The following is a 20,334-nucleotide window of genomic DNA, read 5'->3' as shown; positions in this document are numbered from 1 at the left end:
TCAGTGCTGCATCGGCTCGGGGCCGCCATTACCGCCCTTACTCTTTTTCGCCAGTTCGCTCCTACATAGACAAATTTTATATGTTTTTGAGCTATGGAAGTAGGACACAAGTTCGACTCACCTCAATTGAATGCTAAAGTCGTCCTCGATATCATCGTCGTCCCAGTTGTCCTCCCAAAGCTTGTCCCCGCCAGACTTGGCAGCTCCTGGTGCCGCCCCGCCGAGATGTGCGAGGTCTGTCTCCGAATCATCCCAGTCTAGTGTAGTAGCAAGAGCAATAAGATAGCGATCCACCTATGGTCATGGGGACGCGTACCTGCCACAGGAAATTCTTCAAACTCATCGTCCTCCTCTAGTATGCCGAGCGTGGGTTGCGCTTGCTCATCCTTTGCAGGCTCGACAGGTTTTGAATTGGTGTCTGTTTTGGAGGTGGATGGATTCGACGAAGACATGTTAGTGTCGAGGGGAGTACTTGCTCGTTATGAGTCCTCAGAGTACTCGTTCAACGCGTACGCGTCGAAGCCACGTGGTTCAAACCAAAAAAGGTCGAATTGCAATAACGAACTATAAACTGAGAAGGGCAAAAAAACGACCAACCGGGGATTCGAACCCCGAATCTTCAGCTGACCCCAAACCGGAAACTGACGCCTTAACCATTAGGCCAGCCGGCCGACATGATGGAGGAGACCTAGGAGAACATGTTTGGCGCATGGCAGTGCACCGAGTTGGGCTGTGCCGCGTGCTATTCAGTTACGCCTGCTGCCGTGTTAAAATGCTCTTTCGTTCTTCATTGAGCCCTATCTGTAAGCGGGACGGATTCCTCTCTAGTAGACCTACAAAGGGAATGACCTCGGAAGCAAGGCTCGCGGAAAGAAGATCGACACGTTCAAGCAGGATCACGATAACGCCAAATTCTTTGACGAGACCAGGATGTCGAGAACGGTGCAGCCACCGATGGACATTGAATCAGGCAGATGTAAACTATGATAAGCTCTTTGGTACGAATAACAGACCCGCAGAGATCTGGGTATTTTATTTCGTTAGGATGTCCATTTTGTCGCCCTGAGTCGAATATGTAATCAAGAGACGACTGCATCGGGAGCTGTGGATCAAACATGGCGTTGTCATCCATTACATGTCATTTTCCCAATTGCTCACCAAGGCTTATCAAACGCCGTGTTCAATAAATCTCACAGTCGCGCACGGACTGCCAGGGATCAAGAGCAACAGGTGACGAGCGCAGTGTACATCCATACAAAATGAGATACAAATTTGCATCCTTACCCTCAGGCCATTCAGCAGTGCATCTCGCTGCCGGTATAGAAACAAGACAAGGCACGCAACCGCCTTTCATCGGGCCTTCCCTGGTTTTCGCTTCACCTCGTCATCTTTGCATGCATGCAGCATTAATTTGTTCGGGTGCCCAGGCGTCATCCCTGAGTGACCTTTCGACCAGTCATACGACACCGCGTACGCGAAGATTGTACCCGTGCGGTTGAAGCAGGTCGTAGGAACCGGGCCGGGTGCAGGCTCAAAGGCTGGATAACTCATGAGCACAATATGAATACACCAAGAGGATGAGACATACACTTGAGACGCGTGCGCGCATCCTTGTCCCAGTAGTTGATTGTGCCATCGGAACCTGCAAACGAGGGTAAATCTCGTGGAACACGAGTAACACGTGCGCACATGCCACATACCACACGTGGAGAATGTCCCGTGAACGGGATGGAATGAGATATCGTTAACTGCAAACACAAGCGATTGATCTTTCTGAGTCGGCGACTGGTCTCGTCTGTGACATTTGAATGAAAAGTTATCCCTGCATGAACAGTACCTGTATTAGAGCATCTCATGAATGCGGGATGAAAAAGCACGAACGCAGCATCTTTTTCATCAACATATCTGTCAGTCACGCGTGAGTTCTGTATAGGGTCTCTGAAAAGGAGAGATCAGACGCACTGAATAGCAACTCGCCCCTCGACACTACCGATCGCGAAGCCGTTTGCAGCCGGGAAGCACGACACGACTCGTGTTTGCCATTTTAGCGGCGACATCATCGTCTGCACACATATTTTCATCAGCACCTCACGAAGGCCCAAGCACTGAGTGGCGCACTTTGTACGGTGTGGTGGGATTGGTGAGGGTGAATATCTGGACATGGCGCTCGGCGGTACCAACGACCATCAAGGGATAAACGACGTCTAGCGTGTAGCAGCGCTCCGGAAGCTGAACGGTAGACACCGGGGTTGGGGTGCGCAGGTCCCAATACTACGAGGAAATTAGCACGAGTCCACCACCGACGCCGGGCGCACGCACCTTCACGGTCTTGTCCCAACTTCCCGTAGCAAGTATGCCGCCCTGTGGGGCCTCGATCCACTTCACGCACTTTATTGGCGCGTCGTGCTGCGCCACCTGCTGCGACTGCCCCGTGGTCACGTCGAACATCCTGCCCGCGTTGTCTGCGCCACCCGAGAGGACTTTCGTGCCGTCCTGCCCGTCGCCGCATTAGTGATAGTTCACATTGAGTAATGAAAAGTGTACTTTGTTCCAGCACAGGCTCAATACCGGCCCCTGGTGCGCGTACATCGCCTTTCCCTGCGTCTGGCCATTCTGCCCCACTTCATAGATCCGGACCTATTCCAACGCAGGATGACGCGGCAGGGTGAGCTAATGCACGGTGATGCATCCAATGTGAGGCATACATTGTTGTCCCAGCTCGCCACAGCAAGATAGTCTGCCTGAGGGGAGAACGAGATGGAGGATATCGAGTCCGTCGGCGGGTCCGCCACTTCGATGTCCTTGTCTGCCTGGGTGGTGGTCACCGTCGTAGACCTCGACGCGTTCCCAAAGAACGACATGCTGTTGGAATGGTTCGCAATGCTCGGGTAGTGGTGTATCAATTCGAAGGTGAGGGCGAGGAGCGTTTATGTGCAGAATCAACCTTTGTCCTCCGTTGTGGCTATTGGCTGATGCGCCTGCCACATTGGGCGAGTAAGACATGACCTACAAGCGCCCACATCCTCAACCGAACTCCGCGCAAGACGGTACAATAAAAGTCCATTGCGAATTTATTGTACGGTAGTAATGGGATAAACAATATGAATAAATATAAGGTCAGGGGTAACAGTTCTACAGTGTTTCTGTTGCTATGAACCCACTAACTACCCGGACGATGTGCCGCATAAGGGACGGTAGGCAGATAGGACTCGGCACACTCATCCAGCGGTTCATTGTCAGATAGATCGCTGAGGGCATCCAAATTGTCCCATGATAGCTGTCGTCTGGCGCGAGCAGCCAGCTTCGCATCCCAGCCTGGCCCATGGCTCGGGGGAGAATGCGAACTCGTGCTCCAGTCGCCCGATCCTGTGGACGATTTGCGCTGCCTCGGTAACGACGACGAAGGAAACGACAGCGGGGAGTCCGGTGGCGTAAGATTAGGAGTCGTCAAATGTTTCTTCTTCGTGGGCTTCGGTGCGGGCGTTGTGATGAGTACCTCCGGGCGTGGAGGGATGCGAATGATGAGCCTGGTCTTGTTGTTATCTCGACTCTTACCCTTCGTTAACGTGGGCAACACCTTGCTATCAGGCTTCTTGATCTTCAGTCTCTTCGTTGGAACATGTTTCGAGGCGGAAACGGGAGTTATGGGAACGACGACTTTGCGCCTCTTGGCATGGATAGCGGAAGGAGGTACTTCCGAGCCAGGAGCATCTTTACGCTTCTTGCCTTTGATCTTCCCTACTTCAGTCTCACCCTCCAACTGAGCTGCCAGAATCGCCTCTTCCCTCTGCCGCTTTCTCTCTATCGCCGCCTGCTTAGCCTGCTCCTCCCGATCCATCTCTTCATGTACCAATCGAGCAAACTCCTGTGCATCTCCTCTAATCCATACGTCAAATACACCCTCCCATTCTCGGGTCGGCACGGGAAAATCGAGGTTTAAGTAGACTGTCTTGATGGGTGGCTCATCATCGCCGGCAGGCGAGCGGCGTGGCGAATGCGTTGGTGTCGTGAGACCGAGCATGGTGGTTGACAGCTCATTCTGCGACACCGGCGGCGTTGAACGAGAGTGGACGGCTTTCGAAAACTCACGGACGATCCGCTTTGTGCCCGGCACCCGCAGACTTGTGCCGACGACCAGAAGGAGATCTGCACCCGCCCGCCCCTTGCCCTTCGAACTGCCGAGAAGATCGCGGCGAACAACATCCCCCACCTCTTCGCCATCCTTGTGCATCTCATTATAGAGAACCACACTGGGACGCAGCTTGCCCACCCCTCGAGACCGCTTGCCTATCAACTGACGAGTCTCTTCCAAGGAGGTACACTCTGGGCAGTACGGTGGCCTGCCCTCACCAAGATCCAACATGTAGTCGCGCAAGGGGAACGAATGAGTGCAAGTTTGACAGTGCATCATCTGCAGAGTGCCGTGGAGAGGTATACACCTAGGGGTTTCCATCGGTGGGGTAGGAAGCCGGGGCTGTTCGGGTTCGACGCGCACGACAGACGGTCCAGCCTCATTCGTGCTATCAACTCTTCCCCTTGCAGAACGAGGTTTGTAACGTTTGCAGTCGAGTTCTGGGACACCAAAAGTGAGGCCAGACTTCTGCTCAAGAGCATCAATGTTCTGCGTGTAAACTCGCAGTAAACGACGACGTTCATCGAGTGCACGAAGCAACTTATGAAACGATGTCGGGGTAGCAACCTCAGAGAGCTCAGAGAGCTGAGCAATCATTTGACAAAACATCGAGGTCGTCGGTTCTGACTGTCCCATACGTAATTAGTGTAAGGATTGACAACGGGGAGACAAAATAGATGATCAGAAATTCACTTTGCGACCTCGACACCCTCCGATATGCCCTGCAAGATTCACTTGCGGAGGTGGGGTCGGGCTGATTAGCGATAGAATTCCGGTCACGCATAAGGACCGTCCAGCGCTGTTCGAGTCATTTCATGTGTGGCTCTTCGACATTTAGGTGCACAAATGGCCCATTTTTGGCAAAACAGAAGTATTCCACCGTGCCAGGTCAAGTAAGTCGCGAGCGAGTGCTGGCCAGTGTAGCGCACACTGCGAGAAATACTCCAATAGCTGTTCCATTCCATCGCCACGCCTGCCAGATTCACAACCCAGCGCAAAGGAGCCTCGTGCCACGTTTAAGGTCACTATCGAGACAGCATCCTTCCGTATTGCATATGCTCGATTAACCGAGAGCAAAAGCGAGGAATACTCACGTTGAAAACCGAGGCATCAAACAAATCCCTCCCTGAGCTCAGCGTCGGGTTGTCCTTTTTCAAGGACTGAAAAAGTCCATCTGATGACCGGAAGTCAGGGATGCCAGCTTGGACAGAGATCCCGGCACCTGTCGCGATGAAATTGTATCAGGAACGAAACAGGACGTCCGTTGCAAATGTCACACACCGCACACGACCGCGATCCTACGGGCCTTGAGTATAGCCTTGACGACCTTCTTGACCTGAGCAGACGACTCAGAGGAGGGCACGAGAAAAGAAGGCGACTGGGGCAAAGGCGACGAGGCCTCCAAAGGGAGAAAGATGGTCATGAGAAAGAGCGCACGAGCTGGCGCGGGGGAGGGGAGGACGTGCGTGGTGCAGCTGAGAAAGGGGAGGCTGCCCTGTGTCACAGCCGGAGCGTCCACTTCATGCAGGACCGGGTGGCGCGCCCCTTTTCGGGACAGATCCCAAGATGGCGCTGATTGGCGCGTGCCCTTCCTCTTTCCCCCCTTTCTCGCTCATCGCCATTCGTTCACGCTTGCATTCATATCACTGCCGCAGTGGCTTTTTCGCACACAATCACGACCGTCGCGCGCAACCACTCCTCGATACCTCAAGGCCACCCGTCGCGCACTTGCAGGGAAAACAACAGTTTATCTATGGTCTATTCGGTCCGAGCCTTATGCTCGACTTTGTGGATGGTTCTCTCTTGACCTCGTGAGGCATTTGGCATTCGCTGGGAACGTGACACGACGTATGTAAGATGGCGTGAATGGAGGCGTGGGTTACTCATTCAGATTCAGAAGCTGCTTGATGAAATATTCATCTTCAGGTAACCTGTAAGTTCATCGCAGCCGTTTTTGCAACTTGGTTGTCTGTTGATTATGCCGCTGTGCACGCGTTGTGAACCTCAGCCTGCGGTGCTAGAGCTAGTTCATCTACCATTATCGGAGTTGCACAGGCTGCTACTTGCCAACAGAGGTCGCTCTCTGCTGGAGGTATGGTTTTTCTCATACAACGAAGACTTTAGAGTAGGATAAGTCGTATCGCAGAAGGTAAGGAGGCCAGGTTTGTGGTTTCGCGGAATTACGTATGCCTATGGCAAGTATCGCTCTCGGCGGCGCAGAGTCACTCATTGGGCATCATGAGTATATCGTAGCGTGTCTTGTACAAATTCCAATGATGAGCTGGCCCGTGTCTAGCTTGGACGAGGGATAAGCGTCACAACAGACGGAGGCCAATCGGCACCGGCGCCTGACTCGCATCAGGCATTCCTGTTTACCAAATATGGTTACTCACGTTGAACAATATGAGATCATCGGCTGGCTCTTGTCTTGTTCTATAAACTCTCGAGTTGGCTCTCTTGCGAAATGTCGCTGTTTGGGGCACCGAGGTCCACTCTCAACATCAATACCTCTCAGACACAAATGGATGTCGAGCTGGTGGACCCTCCCTCCGATTCCATATCCTCGATGTCGTTCTCTTCTCAGGCAGACTACCTCGCAGTGGCGAGTTGGGACAATAACGTATGTGGGCAAATATGGGGGTACTAATGAATGGCTAAGCCTGTTCGTACCCTTGGCTGACTGTACTTAGGTCCGCATCTACGAAGTAGGCCTGAACGGCCAGTCGCGGGGTAAGGCGCTGTACGCGCACCAAGCACCAGTTCTAAGCGTATGCTGGAGCAAGGTAATTCTTAGTCCCCATGCTGTTTCATTGTGTAAATCCGGCATTGGTAGGATGGCGCGAAGATCTTTTCAGGAGGCACCGACAGCGCCGGTAGGATGTTCGATGTCAACACCGGCCAGTCGCAACAGGTCGCGCAGCACGACGCGCCCATAAAGTGCGTAAGGTGGGTTGATACCCCTCAGGGTGGTATACTGGCAACAGGTAGTTGGGACAAGACGCTAAAGGTACGTTCGATGTATGGTCGACCTGACCATGGTGACTCGAATATCCTTGCAGTACTGGGATCTGCGTACTCCAAATCCAGTAGCTTCCGTCCAGCTTCAGGATCGTTGCTATTCGATGGACGTAGCCTATCCGCTCTTGGTAGTCGGGACTGCTGAACGCCACATCCAAATATTCAACCTCGCAAACCCAACAACACCCTATAAGGTCTGACACTCCGATCTGCACGATTATCAAGCCGCACAATTGACAGAACAGCTTTACAGACAATGCCCTCACCTCTAAGCTGGCAGACGCGAGTCGTGACATGTTCTCCAGCCGCGGATGCCTTTGCAATCGGCAGCATCGAGGGACGAGTAGCTGTTCAGTATGTACCTCTCAACTTGGTATTCGGAGTATCGTTCACCGCTATTCCTTCATTAGCTATCTGGAGGAGAAGGACTCCACGTATGTTCTGACATTCCTTGGTGTCCCAGTTCAGTTGTCACAGCTCGTCTTTAGGAAGAGCTTCTCGTTTAGATGTCATCGGAGGGACTTGTCTCCAACCCAAAAGAGTCAAAGTTTAGTGTTTGCCATCAATGACATATCATATCACCCAATACATGGCACGCTCTCTACATGCGGTACTGCTGACATTCGCAGCTGTAGATCATTCCCAGTCTCATGATTTAATTTCGCAGGATCGGACGGAGTCATGAATATCTGGGACCTAGATGCGCGCACGCGTCTGAAAGGTAAGCTGTGTTTTGCGTAGATCCCCATCGGTGCTGTTCATTCATCTATCCGTTCATTTCGATAGTCTTTGAGCAAGCACCAGGTCCCATCACCTCGACATGCTTCAACCGCACGGGCACTGTCTTCGCGTATGCTGTATCGTACGAGTGGTCAAAAGGCCATACAGGAATGACTCCCGGCCATCCAAACAAGGTCATGTTCCACGTGTGCACCGACGACGAGGTCAAGAAGAAGCCGCCGAAGCCTCGGTGATATCGGTTCTGCAGCGGTGGGGGTTGGGGAGAGATATGCTAGCAGCGATTACATCTTGATTCTTGTGTATTTTTGGAACATCAGGCTGCTTAGGAACAAGATCACCTTGATTATAGAATAGCTGTGAGCAGTGACTATGCGAGATTAATCGAACTAGAAAATCAGTTTTCATTGACTTCCGAGTCATTCCCCAGACTCGATCATTGTGGCGGATCACGTGTTTCCACGCTGTGGCCAATGCATTTTACAGGTCACAGCGCAAGTCCGTCTGCGAACATCCATCTCTTTCTGCACGAGCCACTGCTGCATCCCTCACACGAGCTCTGTACGTCGCGCCAACTGTACACACAAAGTCGTGATCACGGAGAGTGTCGGGTGGACTCCATCTTGCTGTTATCCCTCGCGCTTCAGTGCTGCGCCATCTTGACAGAGGGCCACTAGTACGTGCACGCTGTCACTCCGCCTTTCCATATGATTTACATTTCCCGTGCTCAGTGCCTTTAGAAACCGCTCTGTACGATCTGCTTGGGGTTGATCCGGGGGCAACTGAAGGTGACTGGCACACTGTGGCTCATTGCGTGTAGCAGCGCTCAAAACTCTCAATGACTAACGCAGATGAGATCAAGAAAGCGTACCGGAAAAAGGTCGATCCTATCCTTTTGCTTGTCGTGACGTCCACCTCATTATGTGCAGGCTAGGGAACATCACCCGGTACGTCGTGCTGTCATGCGCCTCAGCAGAGGCTCTGACCACAGACGCGGTTTGTTGTAGGACAAGGTGCCGTGCGCATAATCGCTCTTCGACTCCTTCTGATCATGTATCACGTTCGTAGAATCCAGATGACCCAAATGCAGGACAGAAGTTCCAAGAGATGGCTGCCGCGTCAGTCTCTCGTCTTCTCCGATTGTCTTGTGGAGACATCGCTGACCCATGATGTATATGGCCAGCTACGAGATTCTCAGCCAGCCAGATTCGCGAGATGCGTATGATCAATATGGCATGGATGGCGTGACCAAGGGTGGAGCTGGAGGGCCAAGTATGAACGAGGACATCTTTGCGGAGCTCTTTGGCGGTCTCCGATTCGGCTTTGACTTTGGTCCAGGGCCGCGTGGAGGCAGACGGGCACGGGGCGAGGATTCAGTAATACCCTACGACGTGTCCCTCGAGGACCTATACAATGGGAAGACGGTGAAGATGAACATGGAGAAGGAGGTTATCTGTGGGACGTGTAAAGGGCAAGTAAATACTTCCCTACTTATATTTATTGCGTTTCAATATTTACCTTAGGTCGGGAGCGAAGGGTTCTGCGAAACCGAAAACTTGCGTCAAGTGCGAAGGCAAGGGTTGGACTATGGTTTATAACCAGGTGAGCATTGCTCAGTGTTACGTTCGCTCGAGCCTCACGCGTCCCAGGTCGGCCCATCGCGAGTCGCCACATCTCGAGCTATGTGTTCAAATTGCGATGGACACGGTGAGAAGCTCAGGGAGAAAGACCAGTATGTACAGTTTGATAGCGATGCGTGCCTCTCTAAGCCGATTTTCAGATGCAAGAAATGCAAAGGTCGGAAGACAGTAAAAGAGAAAACTCGCCAAGAAATTTACATCGAACGCGGGATGCCTGATCGCCACAAGATTGTCCTTGCGGGCGCAGGTGACGAGGAGGTAAGCACGCTGTATCGATCTGAGCGGCTCAATCAGTGATACTCCGCTCACAGCCAGGCGTTCCTCCTGGAGATGTCATATTTGTCCTGAAAACTCGTAAGCACGACTCATTCCAGCGTGCAGGCGACAATCTGTTGGCGACCGTTCATATTACACTCTCGGAGGCTTTGATGGGCTTCTCACGAATTCTCATCAAGCACTTGGACGGGCGAGGCATCTTGGTGTCAAGCCCACCAGGAAAGGTCATCAAAACTGGGGACACCATCGTCTTGCGCGGCGAGGGCATGCCTGTGCACAAGAACCCAGACACAAAGGGCAGTTTATACGTGATGCTCGAGATCGACATGCCTGACGAGGAGTGGATGAGGAACGTCGACAAGGCTGTACGTATGTCTCGTCTCCCTACCCTAAGCAGCTCATATTCCCCGTAGGCACTTGCACAGCTGCTGCCGCCCAAAAAGCCTGAGATGGATCCGCCGCCAGAGGTTGTAGACGAGGTGGCTTACGAGCAATCAGATATGGGCGACGTGCGTGCGCCGGCTTTTGGCCCTGGATACCAGTTCTTTGACCAAAGTTTTGGGCAGCAGTTTGATGTCGCGGACGAGCACGATTGGATAGACGAGGACGACGAGGATGAGGACGGCTTTGGTGAGGACCCCGAGTGCACGCATCAGTAGCCCTGGCGGTTCGGACTGGGTGGATGCTCGCTTCCCTGGCTGCGATGCACTCTTGCACATTCGGTTTACTTACATTACAACACTGCTATTGTCTTGCCTGCATTCACCACTCTGGACTTACGGAATTTATAGAACACCAGTGCGATGCGAGGCTGTAGAACTCTTCGCAGACGTATACTCCCGATACGTACAACTGGGATTGGGGTACTGCATGCCAGCGGAAGGCGTAAGAACAGCGCTCTGGTCCCACTCACTGGCAGGCGCTATCAGAAGTGGTGCTGTCAGATACGATGACACTGAGAAGCAGCATATATGCTGTTAGCCGATTCGGGATATCTCGCAGCGTGGTACGACCCCGTCCGCTATATCATCATGAAGCGAGCATGCACGGTCCTGGGTTCCCCCAGACCATCGCTCCTCTACTGAGCCACATCAACTATGATTATTTTGCCGACATCGTACCACTGTCCAACGAGAGCCGCTTGATGTGTTTTTTTCGCCTTGATCACCTCGCATCCAGGGCAACCTGGCCGCTCCGCGACCTCGAACCGTCGTGTTTGGGACAAGTCGCTTCTAGTAATCTGTTTACAAAGCGGGTAGGGATCTTGTAGTGTTGTTTTTAATAAATAAGTCTAACACTCGCCTGGGTCTCGACCACCTAATGGTAGGACCATAGGCCGGGACGGGGTTAATGGAAGAGCCCTAATGATCATCTAAGATGATGGACGGCTACCAATGAGGCTTGGGAGAGTACTGGAACGGTAATCAACAGCTCATAGGTACGTCTCACCGTCTCCTGTGAGGCGGCGACATTGACGGAATGAGCAGACGTACAGAACAGTGACCCGTTAGATGGAGCAGATAATCGTAGGCGAGTAAAGCAGAGGGCCGTTTAACATTATCCTCAAGCCGGAGTTTGGGAATGACGAAGTTATCGCAGCAGATCTGCTATGGTTTTCCATTGCATCGCCTCAGCATCTAGCCATAGAACTCGCCGTGAAAGTAGACCTCTCATCAGTCATCGCGTAACTGTCGGGTAAATGGTGATTCCAGCACTCGACCAAGCCAACGCTTCCACTTCTGGCCTGCGTAAACGAGGCGTTGGTCAGGCTGAGAAAACCGTAAGGAAGAGAAGCCAATGTATCGTTTCCAATATTCAGATGGATTTGAACTCAAAGGCCCATCCAACAGTCGAAAGACTCAAAGCAGACTCCAGCCTGAGGGCTTCAGGCGCGGATTTGCTGACTCGGCGTAACAAACTCATCAAAACACGTGACGAAAATATAGGCAAGTGGTCCGACATTCTCTAGCAATAAAGAGGGCAACGGCTTCCCGTTGGCTTCGCTCGTCTGTCGCCGTCGCCGTTCGTTGTGTCGTCCTCATACCCGGGCCGCCTCCTCAAAAGTCACTGCAGTGGCAAACAACCATGGATCTCGTGCTCAACATCTGTGACGACCTCTTCCTCGACAGGGTCTGGGCAGCCCTTCTCCCTGTCTCCGCTTTTACTTCATCTCCGAGCGCTGCATTTATCCAGTCGTCCCTGAACAACACGCAGTCCCCTATCATTCCTGATGCCACAAAGTGGTCTCAATTAATCTCGTACATCCCTCATCCCGCTCTGCCAGTTGAGCTCCTATCGCAACCCGCACTGGCGACCTCTCTCGTCTCTGCGTGGCCCCGCGAGTATATACCCAGACAGATTCTGTCACTCTTCGCTATCACGCTCATCGGCATTCACATCCTCTATTTCACGTTCGCCTGGCTATCATATAGATATGTATTCAATCATGAGATGATGAAGCACCCGCGCTTTCTCAAGAACCAGGTCAAGCTCGAGATCCAGCTCAGCTTGAAGTCTTTCCGCTCTATGACGCTACTCACCTTGCCCTGGTTCCAGGCCGAGGTCATGGGTTACTCGAAGCTGTACACCAGCGTTGAGGAATACGGGTGGATGTATCTCATATTTTCCGTTGCATGGTGCGCACCCGCCTTTCCATTGACGTGGTCTTCACGTACTAAAGGGTCTTCAGGTTCCTTCTTTTCACCGACTTTGGAATCTACTGGATACACCGGTGGGAACATCATCCTCTGTGGTACAAGTGGTTGCATAAGCCGCACCACAAGTGGGTTGGTACGTGCTACCTATGGCTTCTTGAGCCTTACGCTGACACACTTTCCCCAGTACCGACGCCGTTTGCCTCTCACGCATTCCATCCTCTTGATGGGTATTTCCAGTCCCTCCCGTATCACATCTTCGTATTCCTTTTCCCACTTCACCAGAAAGTTTATCTTGGCCTCTTCGTCTTTGTCAACTTCTGGACTATTTTGGTAAGTATTCATTTCTCGGAGCTCCGCGATGGCACCTCTCATCTTCCGCTGCAGATCCACGATTCGGACATGATCACTGGACATCCGCTCGAGACAATCATTAACGGCCCAGCACATCATACGCTGCACCATTTATACTTCACTGTTAACTACGGTCAGTATTTCACGTGGGCCGACCGGATGGGCAGCTCGTATCGACAGCCCCTCTCTGAGCTTGATCCGATTCATGATGTCCGCGCGGCCGAGGCAGCAAGGAAGGAAAAACAAGCACTGGGGAAGGATCTATGAGTGGTGGTGATGAGTTCTTAATCTATTGTTGCTATTTTATGAAGATTTAAAGGTAGCGCTGGAGGACTAACATCACTTTACTTACCAACGTAATGCGTTAAATGACGATAATGAATGAGTGCTGTATATCACCCCCTTTATGATCACTTAAATGGACTTGTCTGATTCTTGTGGAATAAGGACTGCATAGGAGTGTATAAACCTGATCCTCTAGGTATACTTCCAACAAGGAGTGAACTGGTCCCAGTCACATCAACCTGGAACAGGAAGCAAAGGTATCGGCCTACAACCTATATATATAGTACATATGCATGCATTACAGCTGTCGTGCGCGACAAAACTAGACTATGACAAGACAGGGATATTGCACGCAGAGGCAATTACAATATCATGGCGTGGACTAGTCGGCCTTGTGCTACCGTTTCTCCCTGACGTAGAAGTGGAGGATAAGATAACTCGCCACAGTGAATACGCCGAAGAAGATTCCCAGAAGTGATATATTTGGCCACCAGAATGACTGTATCGATAACGGCGGTGAGCAATGCAGCGGCATGAAGAGAAAACATCAATACATACCTGGGCCTTGAGACCGAAGGTAGAAAGAATAGCAGCTGCGGGAACATCAATGTCCACACCATACTACAAGTATATGAGTGTTGCGTTGTGGCAGGATCTAAAAAGCGATAACGTTACCTTGTTCTCCCTCAATTGCAGGTAGCGTAGTTCGTTGACCGCCAAAGCTTCAAACGCAGCGTGAAAGAAGGAGACGGTGTTCAGCCACTCCCACTGGGGTCCGAGAGTTTGTCTGTTGATGAGAAGTCCAGCAAACAAGAGGCTACGGGGAGGGCACATCAGCGTAAAATGCCTCTAAATGATCGAGGGATGTACTTGAACAGCATGATCAATGTTCCAGCGAGGCTGGCAACTCCAGTGCTCGCGAACGCGATCGATAGGCAGAGCACCACGCTTGCTGTAGTAAGATTAAACATAACGAGAGTGAGCATGAACTTCCAGAAGCTTGCAACAGCAGGCACGAGGCCAACGAGTCCGTATAGGATTCCACCGTAAACGAGAGGAGGGACTACGCGCAGCGGCAAGATATCAAATAGAATCTGCGACAACGGGCCATGAGAAAACGGATTCTACGCCTGATTACGGAAAAGTAGACGCACCTTCGATGAGAAGTATGTAAATGACGAATAGTATCCGTTCGCGCTTGTAACGGACGTCAGCGGGGAACTCGTTGACATGGGAGGAGGCTCACCGCTCTCGCATGAATAATATCCTTTCGTTCGCGAACAAGCTCAGACTCGACAAGCTGGAGAAGCCAAAGAGAGCCAGAGTGAAGAAGAATACCCCTAAGGCACACAATTTCAATCAATTATCACGCGTAGTTGGGACGCTATTGCGCTCACCTAGTCTATTCTGGAATCCTGAGATGTCGTCTCTAAAGGCGGAGGTAAGCCCTCTGCACTAAAACAATAAGTGATCCACCCACGAAACATTGTAGTAGAAGTATCCACAGAACACTGGTCCAGACTGTAAGTCACAAGAGGATAAAACAGTCATATGGACTCCTACTTACGTGCTACCACGACCGCAGACACGTAATGGGCAGCCAGTAACGCTGGATCACGATATAGGTTTTTGAACGCTCGGCCACTCAAGATACGGAATTGTGTGCCCCAGCTTGCACGCTTGCGACCCTTAGCGAGGGAGCTCTCGACTGCGATGTCGGGAAGCTCATCAATAGTCGTAGATGTTGGTGGAGCAGCAGCGGCACGCTCCACTTGAGCAGTTTCCACACGGAAGGCGGTGGAAATTTCACTCTTCGCGAACTCGTCCACCAATACCCGCAGACGAGGGGGTAGCGGCATACTACCAGAATACGAGGAAGGCTTGATAGCTTGCAAAAGCTGCGAGGTCTTGCGCTTGACGTAACCCGATGCGGAGCCAGCGATGGAAGCGGATCGAAGCTGTAGCTCTGTCTCGTCCCCAGACGTAGAAGATTGTTCCTGGGATCGGGCGGAAACGGACAATGTGGCGGCACTTGGATTGAAGGCGCGTTCTTCATCACGAAGGTTAGTATGATCGTCCGAACTATCTGTCCCTACTGGCGGACTACCACTGGAGCTAGACTGTGACCCCGCTTGCATAGTCAAGTCAACTGATGCGAGAGAATATTTGAGCAGGAGATCATCAGATTACGTCGCGACAAACGTACTTAAGTAGTCAGCAATGTTGAATCCTGGAGGGCATGGTTGTTCAATGCTAGCCAAATAATCATGGCATTTATCCGCTTCTCCAGAATAGACGAGTTTGCCTTGCGCAAGGACAATTAGTTGGTCAAACAATGAAACGATGTTGCTGCGCGGCTGGTGAATCGTGAAGACAACAGTGCGATTATAGTTTCTTGCAAGTGAGACCAGACTCTCAATGACACTGAGTGCATTGTATGCGTCCAAACCACTTGTGGGTTCGTCCAGGAAGAGAATAGACGGACTGGTGACAAGCTCACAAGCGATCGAAACGCGACGTTTCTCGCCGCCGGAAATAGAGCGTCGCCCTGCATAAGTGCTTAACATCGCGAAGACGGATTGAAGATCCTTATAACTCACCGGAATCACCGATTCTGGAATCTTTGATGCCAAGGATGCCTAGCTCGTGCATAGTCTCTAAAGTCCTATACTTCTTAGCCTCTAAACTCATTTCTCGTGGTAATCGCAACAGAGCAGAATACAGGACAGTTTCGTATACCGTCAGCGTGCTCATAAGAGTATCTTCTTGGTCCACGAAGCCCATTACTTTTTTGAAGTCTGCGTCCGCAACCTCCCGTCCGTTTACTAGGATATGACCGCTCACAAGTCCACGTTTGCGTTTGCGCGCTAGAATATCGAGGAAGGTTGACTTGCCAGCACCCGAGGCGCCCATGATTGCCATGATTTGCCCAGGCTTGACCGATCCCGAAATGTTCTCCAAAATTGTTCTGGTACCAAGCATATAAGATATGTCGGAGAAATGTAACGATGCAGGGACATGTTCTGTCATCAGCCTCGCGGTCTCGCTCTCTGGAAGGCGAATTTGTCCGAAATCACCAGAGCCTGTCCGACCTGCATACCAGAGCACAGCAGAAGCTGTAATTACGACCAAACCGGCCCCCGCGATGCTGAGTGCGATGAATTTGCTGTTGTCAGGTTTAGGCGGAGCCTACAAGAGGAAATGGATTATAGGGTATCTGAAGAAACGCGAACACAATGCTGACCACATAGCCAGGTACCTGCGAGTAATGCAAGCACTCGCCACCAAAGCAATCCAGTGTGATATAGCCATCTCCGAAGATAGTCTCAATCACTTCGTTCATACCAGGCTCTTCGAATTTGCAATCCTTGGGTGTTTTGCAGCTAAATGAAGCAGGCCCAACGATATTATCCTTGAGGAAGTCGGTAAGATCTGGTGATTGTCATTATTTTTAGAGACCCAAACCTATCAAAACTTGAGATTTACCGATGCTCCCATTCTCGCCGCATATGAATCGTCCCGGAACGCAGCTACAATCAATATTCTCGCATTCGTATCGCGTTGCATTCATGGCATCCATGGTGGACTTGCAGTTGTTCAGACCACAATAGAACGACTCCTCCTGGGCCGTCCAAAACTGGAACTGGCATGTCTTTGCCTCCCGGTTACAGCTGAATGTAACTTCTGGAGGGCGGTCGGGCAGCATGTCCAAAATCTTGCGGTCTATCAACTACTGAGATCATGGGGCAGTCAACATCATGTAGCACACATACTTGTCACTTTGCACATGTGGTGATTCTCGAAGATCGTCAAACCGCCAGTATAGCACGTCATATTATTCACCTCGTCGCCATCGCTGAGAGGTCTTCCCGCGAGTGGAAATCCGATACAAGCATTGTCCGTCATGCAAACTAATGCTAGATCAGTAGGGGAAAGGTTGCTATGATGCAGCAACTCACCATTGCAATTGACTCCACCCCATCCCTCCTCGCAATCACACTTCTGCCCGTCCTCGCGCGGCCTCCGCCTCTCTCCGTCCGCCAAAGAGTCGCACTCTGGGTTCGAAACGTAGCGTCGGTAACCTCACGGTTACAGAAAGATGACACGTACGTGGTGTCAGACAGTCAATACCTGACCATCCCGGCGAACATTTGCACTGGCCATCGTATGCTGAGCATTCTCCGGAGTTTCCGCACGTGAATGCATCCAGCTGACAATTGAAACACGGAGGGCACTTGTCTAAACATCGAAGTGAATTACAGCGGGATCTCCTCAAGATTGTAGTACCAACCTTGACCGGGCCTTGTAACGACCAGTGGCTGAATTGTGGGAATGAGGGTTACATAGGAGGAGTTTGTCATATCCCAACACGTACCGACAACTCATAGCCGTATGGATCTAAGGTGCGGGCGGAGCTGTTCCTGGAACCGTATGCCGATGTACCCAGTCCAAACAGCAAGAGTGCGGCAAATGGCCCGAGCCTGTAGTTCAACATCGCAGCTACACACAGAAGGACTCGCTGCAATCGTCTTCCACGATGGCCAGGGAGGTGGTGAGTCGTAATCAGCTTGTTGCGGTATACAGCCCCGCCTGTCACATCCCTATGGAGTAGCTGCGGAGATTGAGAATCTAAACAACTATTTACACCCCGAAATGCTCACTCTACCAATACTTCAATCCCCGAACAACGGATCGCTGCCCATCAGTTCCGAGCTCCACGTCGGACGTGTCCAAGTCAAAAGTCTGCTTTTTCTTTCTTGCCCATCATATTCAGGGCACTGGTGATAGGTGTATTGTAATGACCACTGCTCTGGATGCTTTGCTCGTCGGCACTAGCTGGTGTCATGTCCTGCTCGCGCCCTACACTAAAGTCGAAGAGAGCTTTAACTTACACGCCACACACGATGTACTCATGTATGGTATTCAACCAGCAGCCCTCCACAATGTGCGCATGAGCCATCTTCGTACATCCCGCGCATACCCTGAAAGTGAATAAATAAATAGTATGATCACTTCGTATTCCCTGGTGCAGTTCCGCGAACATTCGTGGGGAGTGTTCTACTAGCTTGGCTGTCTAGCCCGGCAATTCATGTTGCTCAGTCACTCGGACTGGTATCTGACAAGTTCGATTTGCAAATAATCGGTGAGTACTTTCAGTAAAACAAAGTGGAATCTCACGAACCTTGAGCAGTCCGGCTTGTTCTTGCCACACTGAATGCATTCGCGTTCTGCCTCCTTCGACGCGCTGTCTCCCGCCGCTTTGGTGGACCCACAGGTGTATTATTTGCGTTACTTACTTGCACCCAATTTCATCTACCATTTTGGGTCGGCAGAACCTTACCAAACATGTTTGCGCTGTTTCCTGGTACGCTCCAGAAGCTCAACTGTTAGTCTGCACCCTAAACAAGCCCTGTAGTCAACCTTGCGCATTATCTGTTAATCAACCGCGCCCCAAACTCTTTATATCCGCCAAGACACTCCCTCCACGCCGCACTTGCGTTGCTCGTGTTTACTGCTACCGTATTCCGCTCTGAAGTCCTCTTATTGCTTGGGCCGATGGCGCTCCATGCTCTGATCTGGGGACATACATCGATCACGAAACTTGTAATGGTTGGGCTAGTTTCAGTACTAGCCTCCGCAGGTGTCTATTTTCTCGTGTCACCTCAATGCGCCCAGCTCATCTCTTGAGGCAGGGCTCACAATTGGAGTGGACTCATACTTCTGGCAGCAATGGCCTCTTTGGCCTGAGCTGCATGGTCTGTATTTCAATGTGATTGAGGGCAAGAGCTCAGAGTGGGGTGTGCGTTGAGACCGTCTGTCTTCAATATGATCATCCGACGCTAACGATCTGCTTGTGATGTGCGAATCAGGTTCTGCCATACCACACTTACTTTACGTCTTTCTTACCGAAGCTATTGCTTGCCTCCCTCCCTCTTTCCATGATAGGATTCGCAACAGACTCACGTATCCGAGGTCATCTAGGGCCTGCACTGATGTTCGTGGGACTCATTAGTGCGCTGGGGCATAAAGAGTGGCGCTTCATTATCTATGTGGTTCCCATTTTCAACATCGCAGCAGCAAGGGGGGCCTCCCGATTGTAAGTCGTCTCGCATTTCGCGAGATGAGTCATACAAATAGATGAATATACAGGGTCAGCCGACGGAAACGTACCGTACTCGGCAGATTTTGTTTCTTAGCTGTCGCAGGCCTCCTGGCAAGTAATTGCATCATGACATATCTTTTTACAATGGCATCGATGGCCAATTATCCAGGAGGAGAGGCTCTGTCAAAATTCAATGAGTTTTATTCGAAACGGGACAACGGTACGTCTGATTTTCTGACATATCCTTCGTAACCACTCATCAGCATCAACCTCTAGTGCATGTCCATATTTCCAACCTCGCGGCTCAAACTGGTGCATCTCTTTTCCTCCATACGCACGCACCACCATTCCTCCCGGAGCTTGCTTCCCCAACCAAACATTGGACGTATAACAAGACCGAAAACCTTTCGCCTCGAGTGCTCAAGGGGACGCGCGAAGTCACCCACATCGTCGCCGAGTCGACATCTGCTTCTTCGTTCACAAAATCGAAGCGTTGGGACCAGGTTGACACTATAGATAGCTTTGATCGCTGGGTAGTCAACCCTGCTATCAGAAGTATCCCAAGGATAGGCTTAGGTGGTAATCCCACTGCCCTGCTGCAGCCACTGAAAATGGCCAAGAGTGACAAGTTAGTCATTCTTGAGCGCAACACTACATAGTGTGCACAGGCAGCTGTTTCCGTCGCATGTGTATTATATTCCTGTTATGTTTGGACTGGCTGTATCTCCCTACCTATCTTGTCGAGGCATCCACGAGAAATTCAAGTATGCGCACTCCTAGCTCACCGGACAAGTCTATGCACGGGATACAACATAATTCACTGTTCCTTCTGTCTCGCCCTCGCATCTCCTCCGTACAGGACTTTCTTGCCCCAACTAGTAGCTCGGCTTTCCCAGTCACCAACACTGCGGAAGAGTGTCTCGATCTGCACGTTCCATTCGCTTTTGAGCATTGTCGAAAATGGACGCTGGGGGATCCGCTCTGAAGCTGGGGACGGTGCGGGTATCGTCGAAGGTGCATCCAGGAGTCGCTGGGATAGTGAATGCAGACTGTGGGATGAAGATGCGTTGAAGCTGTCACGAGCGGCAAAGGAGAGAAGTGGAGACGGACTCAGTACAATGTTGGATAGTCCTG

At 51.4% G+C, this 20,334-nt stretch overlaps 8 protein-coding genes across 8 annotated transcripts; 4 read left to right on the top strand and 4 right to left on the bottom strand.

The window, feature by feature from the left end:
• Nucleotides 1–117: 117 nt before the first annotated feature.
• FIBRA_02103 (uncharacterized protein) lies at nt 118–452 on the bottom strand (the record flags this gene model as incomplete). The annotated part of the gene is made up of 2 exons (XM_012323969.1): nt 118–257; nt 317–452. The coding sequence occupies 2 exons, from the start codon at nt 450–452 to the stop codon at nt 118–120; spliced, it is 276 nt and encodes a 91-aa protein (XP_012179359.1).
• Nucleotides 453–1,350: 898 nt separating this feature from the next.
• FIBRA_02102 (uncharacterized protein) lies at nt 1,351–2,861 on the bottom strand (the record flags this gene model as incomplete). The annotated part of the gene is made up of 9 exons (XM_012323968.1): nt 1,351–1,538; nt 1,589–1,642; nt 1,701–1,822; nt 1,882–1,905; nt 1,963–2,063; nt 2,119–2,271; nt 2,320–2,493; nt 2,545–2,637; nt 2,706–2,861. The coding sequence occupies 9 exons, from the start codon at nt 2,859–2,861 to the stop codon at nt 1,351–1,353; spliced, it is 1,065 nt and encodes a 354-aa protein (XP_012179358.1).
• A 299-nt stretch (nt 2,862–3,160) lies between these two features.
• FIBRA_02101 (uncharacterized protein) lies at nt 3,161–5,555 on the bottom strand (the record flags this gene model as incomplete). The annotated part of the gene is made up of 3 exons (XM_012323967.1): nt 3,161–4,759; nt 5,227–5,354; nt 5,414–5,555. 3 exons carry the CDS (start codon nt 5,553–5,555, stop codon nt 3,161–3,163), a joined length of 1,869 nt encoding a protein of 622 aa, XP_012179357.1.
• Nucleotides 5,556–6,653: 1,098 nt separating this feature from the next.
• On the top strand, nt 6,654–8,124 carry FIBRA_02100 (uncharacterized protein; the record flags this gene model as incomplete). Its single annotated transcript, XM_012323966.1, has 8 exons — nt 6,654–6,752; nt 6,823–6,900; nt 6,966–7,139; nt 7,192–7,344; nt 7,404–7,504; nt 7,561–7,760; nt 7,818–7,871; nt 7,937–8,124. The coding sequence occupies 8 exons, from the start codon at nt 6,654–6,656 to the stop codon at nt 8,122–8,124; spliced, it is 1,047 nt and encodes a 348-aa protein (XP_012179356.1).
• Nucleotides 8,125–8,726: 602 nt separating this feature from the next.
• Nucleotides 8,727–10,463, top strand: FIBRA_02099 (uncharacterized protein; the record flags this gene model as incomplete). Its single annotated transcript, XM_012323965.1, has 10 exons — nt 8,727–8,768; nt 8,818–8,835; nt 8,896–8,901; nt 8,957–9,006; nt 9,072–9,343; nt 9,412–9,490; nt 9,538–9,595; nt 9,658–9,786; nt 9,840–10,169; nt 10,218–10,463. 10 exons carry the CDS (start codon nt 8,727–8,729, stop codon nt 10,461–10,463), a joined length of 1,230 nt encoding a protein of 409 aa, XP_012179355.1.
• Nucleotides 10,464–11,889: 1,426 nt separating this feature from the next.
• On the top strand, nt 11,890–13,079 carry FIBRA_02098 (uncharacterized protein; the record flags this gene model as incomplete). The annotated part of the gene is made up of 4 exons (XM_012323964.1): nt 11,890–12,440; nt 12,494–12,594; nt 12,646–12,791; nt 12,846–13,079. 4 exons carry the CDS (start codon nt 11,890–11,892, stop codon nt 13,077–13,079), a joined length of 1,032 nt encoding a protein of 343 aa, XP_012179354.1.
• A 415-nt stretch (nt 13,080–13,494) lies between these two features.
• Nucleotides 13,495–17,592, bottom strand: FIBRA_02097 (uncharacterized protein; the record flags this gene model as incomplete). Its single annotated transcript, XM_012323963.1, has 18 exons — nt 13,495–13,596; nt 13,656–13,718; nt 13,773–13,914; nt 13,968–14,191; nt 14,252–14,294; nt 14,344–14,437; nt 14,495–14,526; nt 14,578–14,608; nt 14,665–15,246; nt 15,304–15,645; nt 15,698–16,286; nt 16,342–16,529; nt 16,584–16,820; nt 16,871–17,008; nt 17,057–17,152; nt 17,208–17,336; nt 17,389–17,416; nt 17,473–17,592. The coding sequence occupies 18 exons, from the start codon at nt 17,590–17,592 to the stop codon at nt 13,495–13,497; spliced, it is 3,180 nt and encodes a 1,059-aa protein (XP_012179353.1).
• A 303-nt stretch (nt 17,593–17,895) lies between these two features.
• FIBRA_02096 (uncharacterized protein) lies at nt 17,896–19,859 on the top strand (the record flags this gene model as incomplete). Its single annotated transcript, XM_012323962.1, has 8 exons — nt 17,896–18,042; nt 18,102–18,240; nt 18,289–18,462; nt 18,514–18,738; nt 18,791–18,897; nt 18,968–19,194; nt 19,248–19,420; nt 19,477–19,859. 8 exons carry the CDS (start codon nt 17,896–17,898, stop codon nt 19,857–19,859), a joined length of 1,575 nt encoding a protein of 524 aa, XP_012179352.1.
• Between the last annotated feature and the right edge of the window lie 475 nt (nt 19,860–20,334).

The sequence above is a fragment of the Fibroporia radiculosa genome (genome assembly GCF_000313525.1).
Source record: "Fibroporia radiculosa TFFH 294 genomic supercontigs, scaffold1086, whole genome shotgun sequence".
NCBI lineage: Eukaryota > Fungi > Basidiomycota > Agaricomycetes > Polyporales > Fibroporiaceae > Fibroporia > Fibroporia radiculosa.
This window is presented reverse-complemented; position numbering and strand designations above follow the sequence as displayed.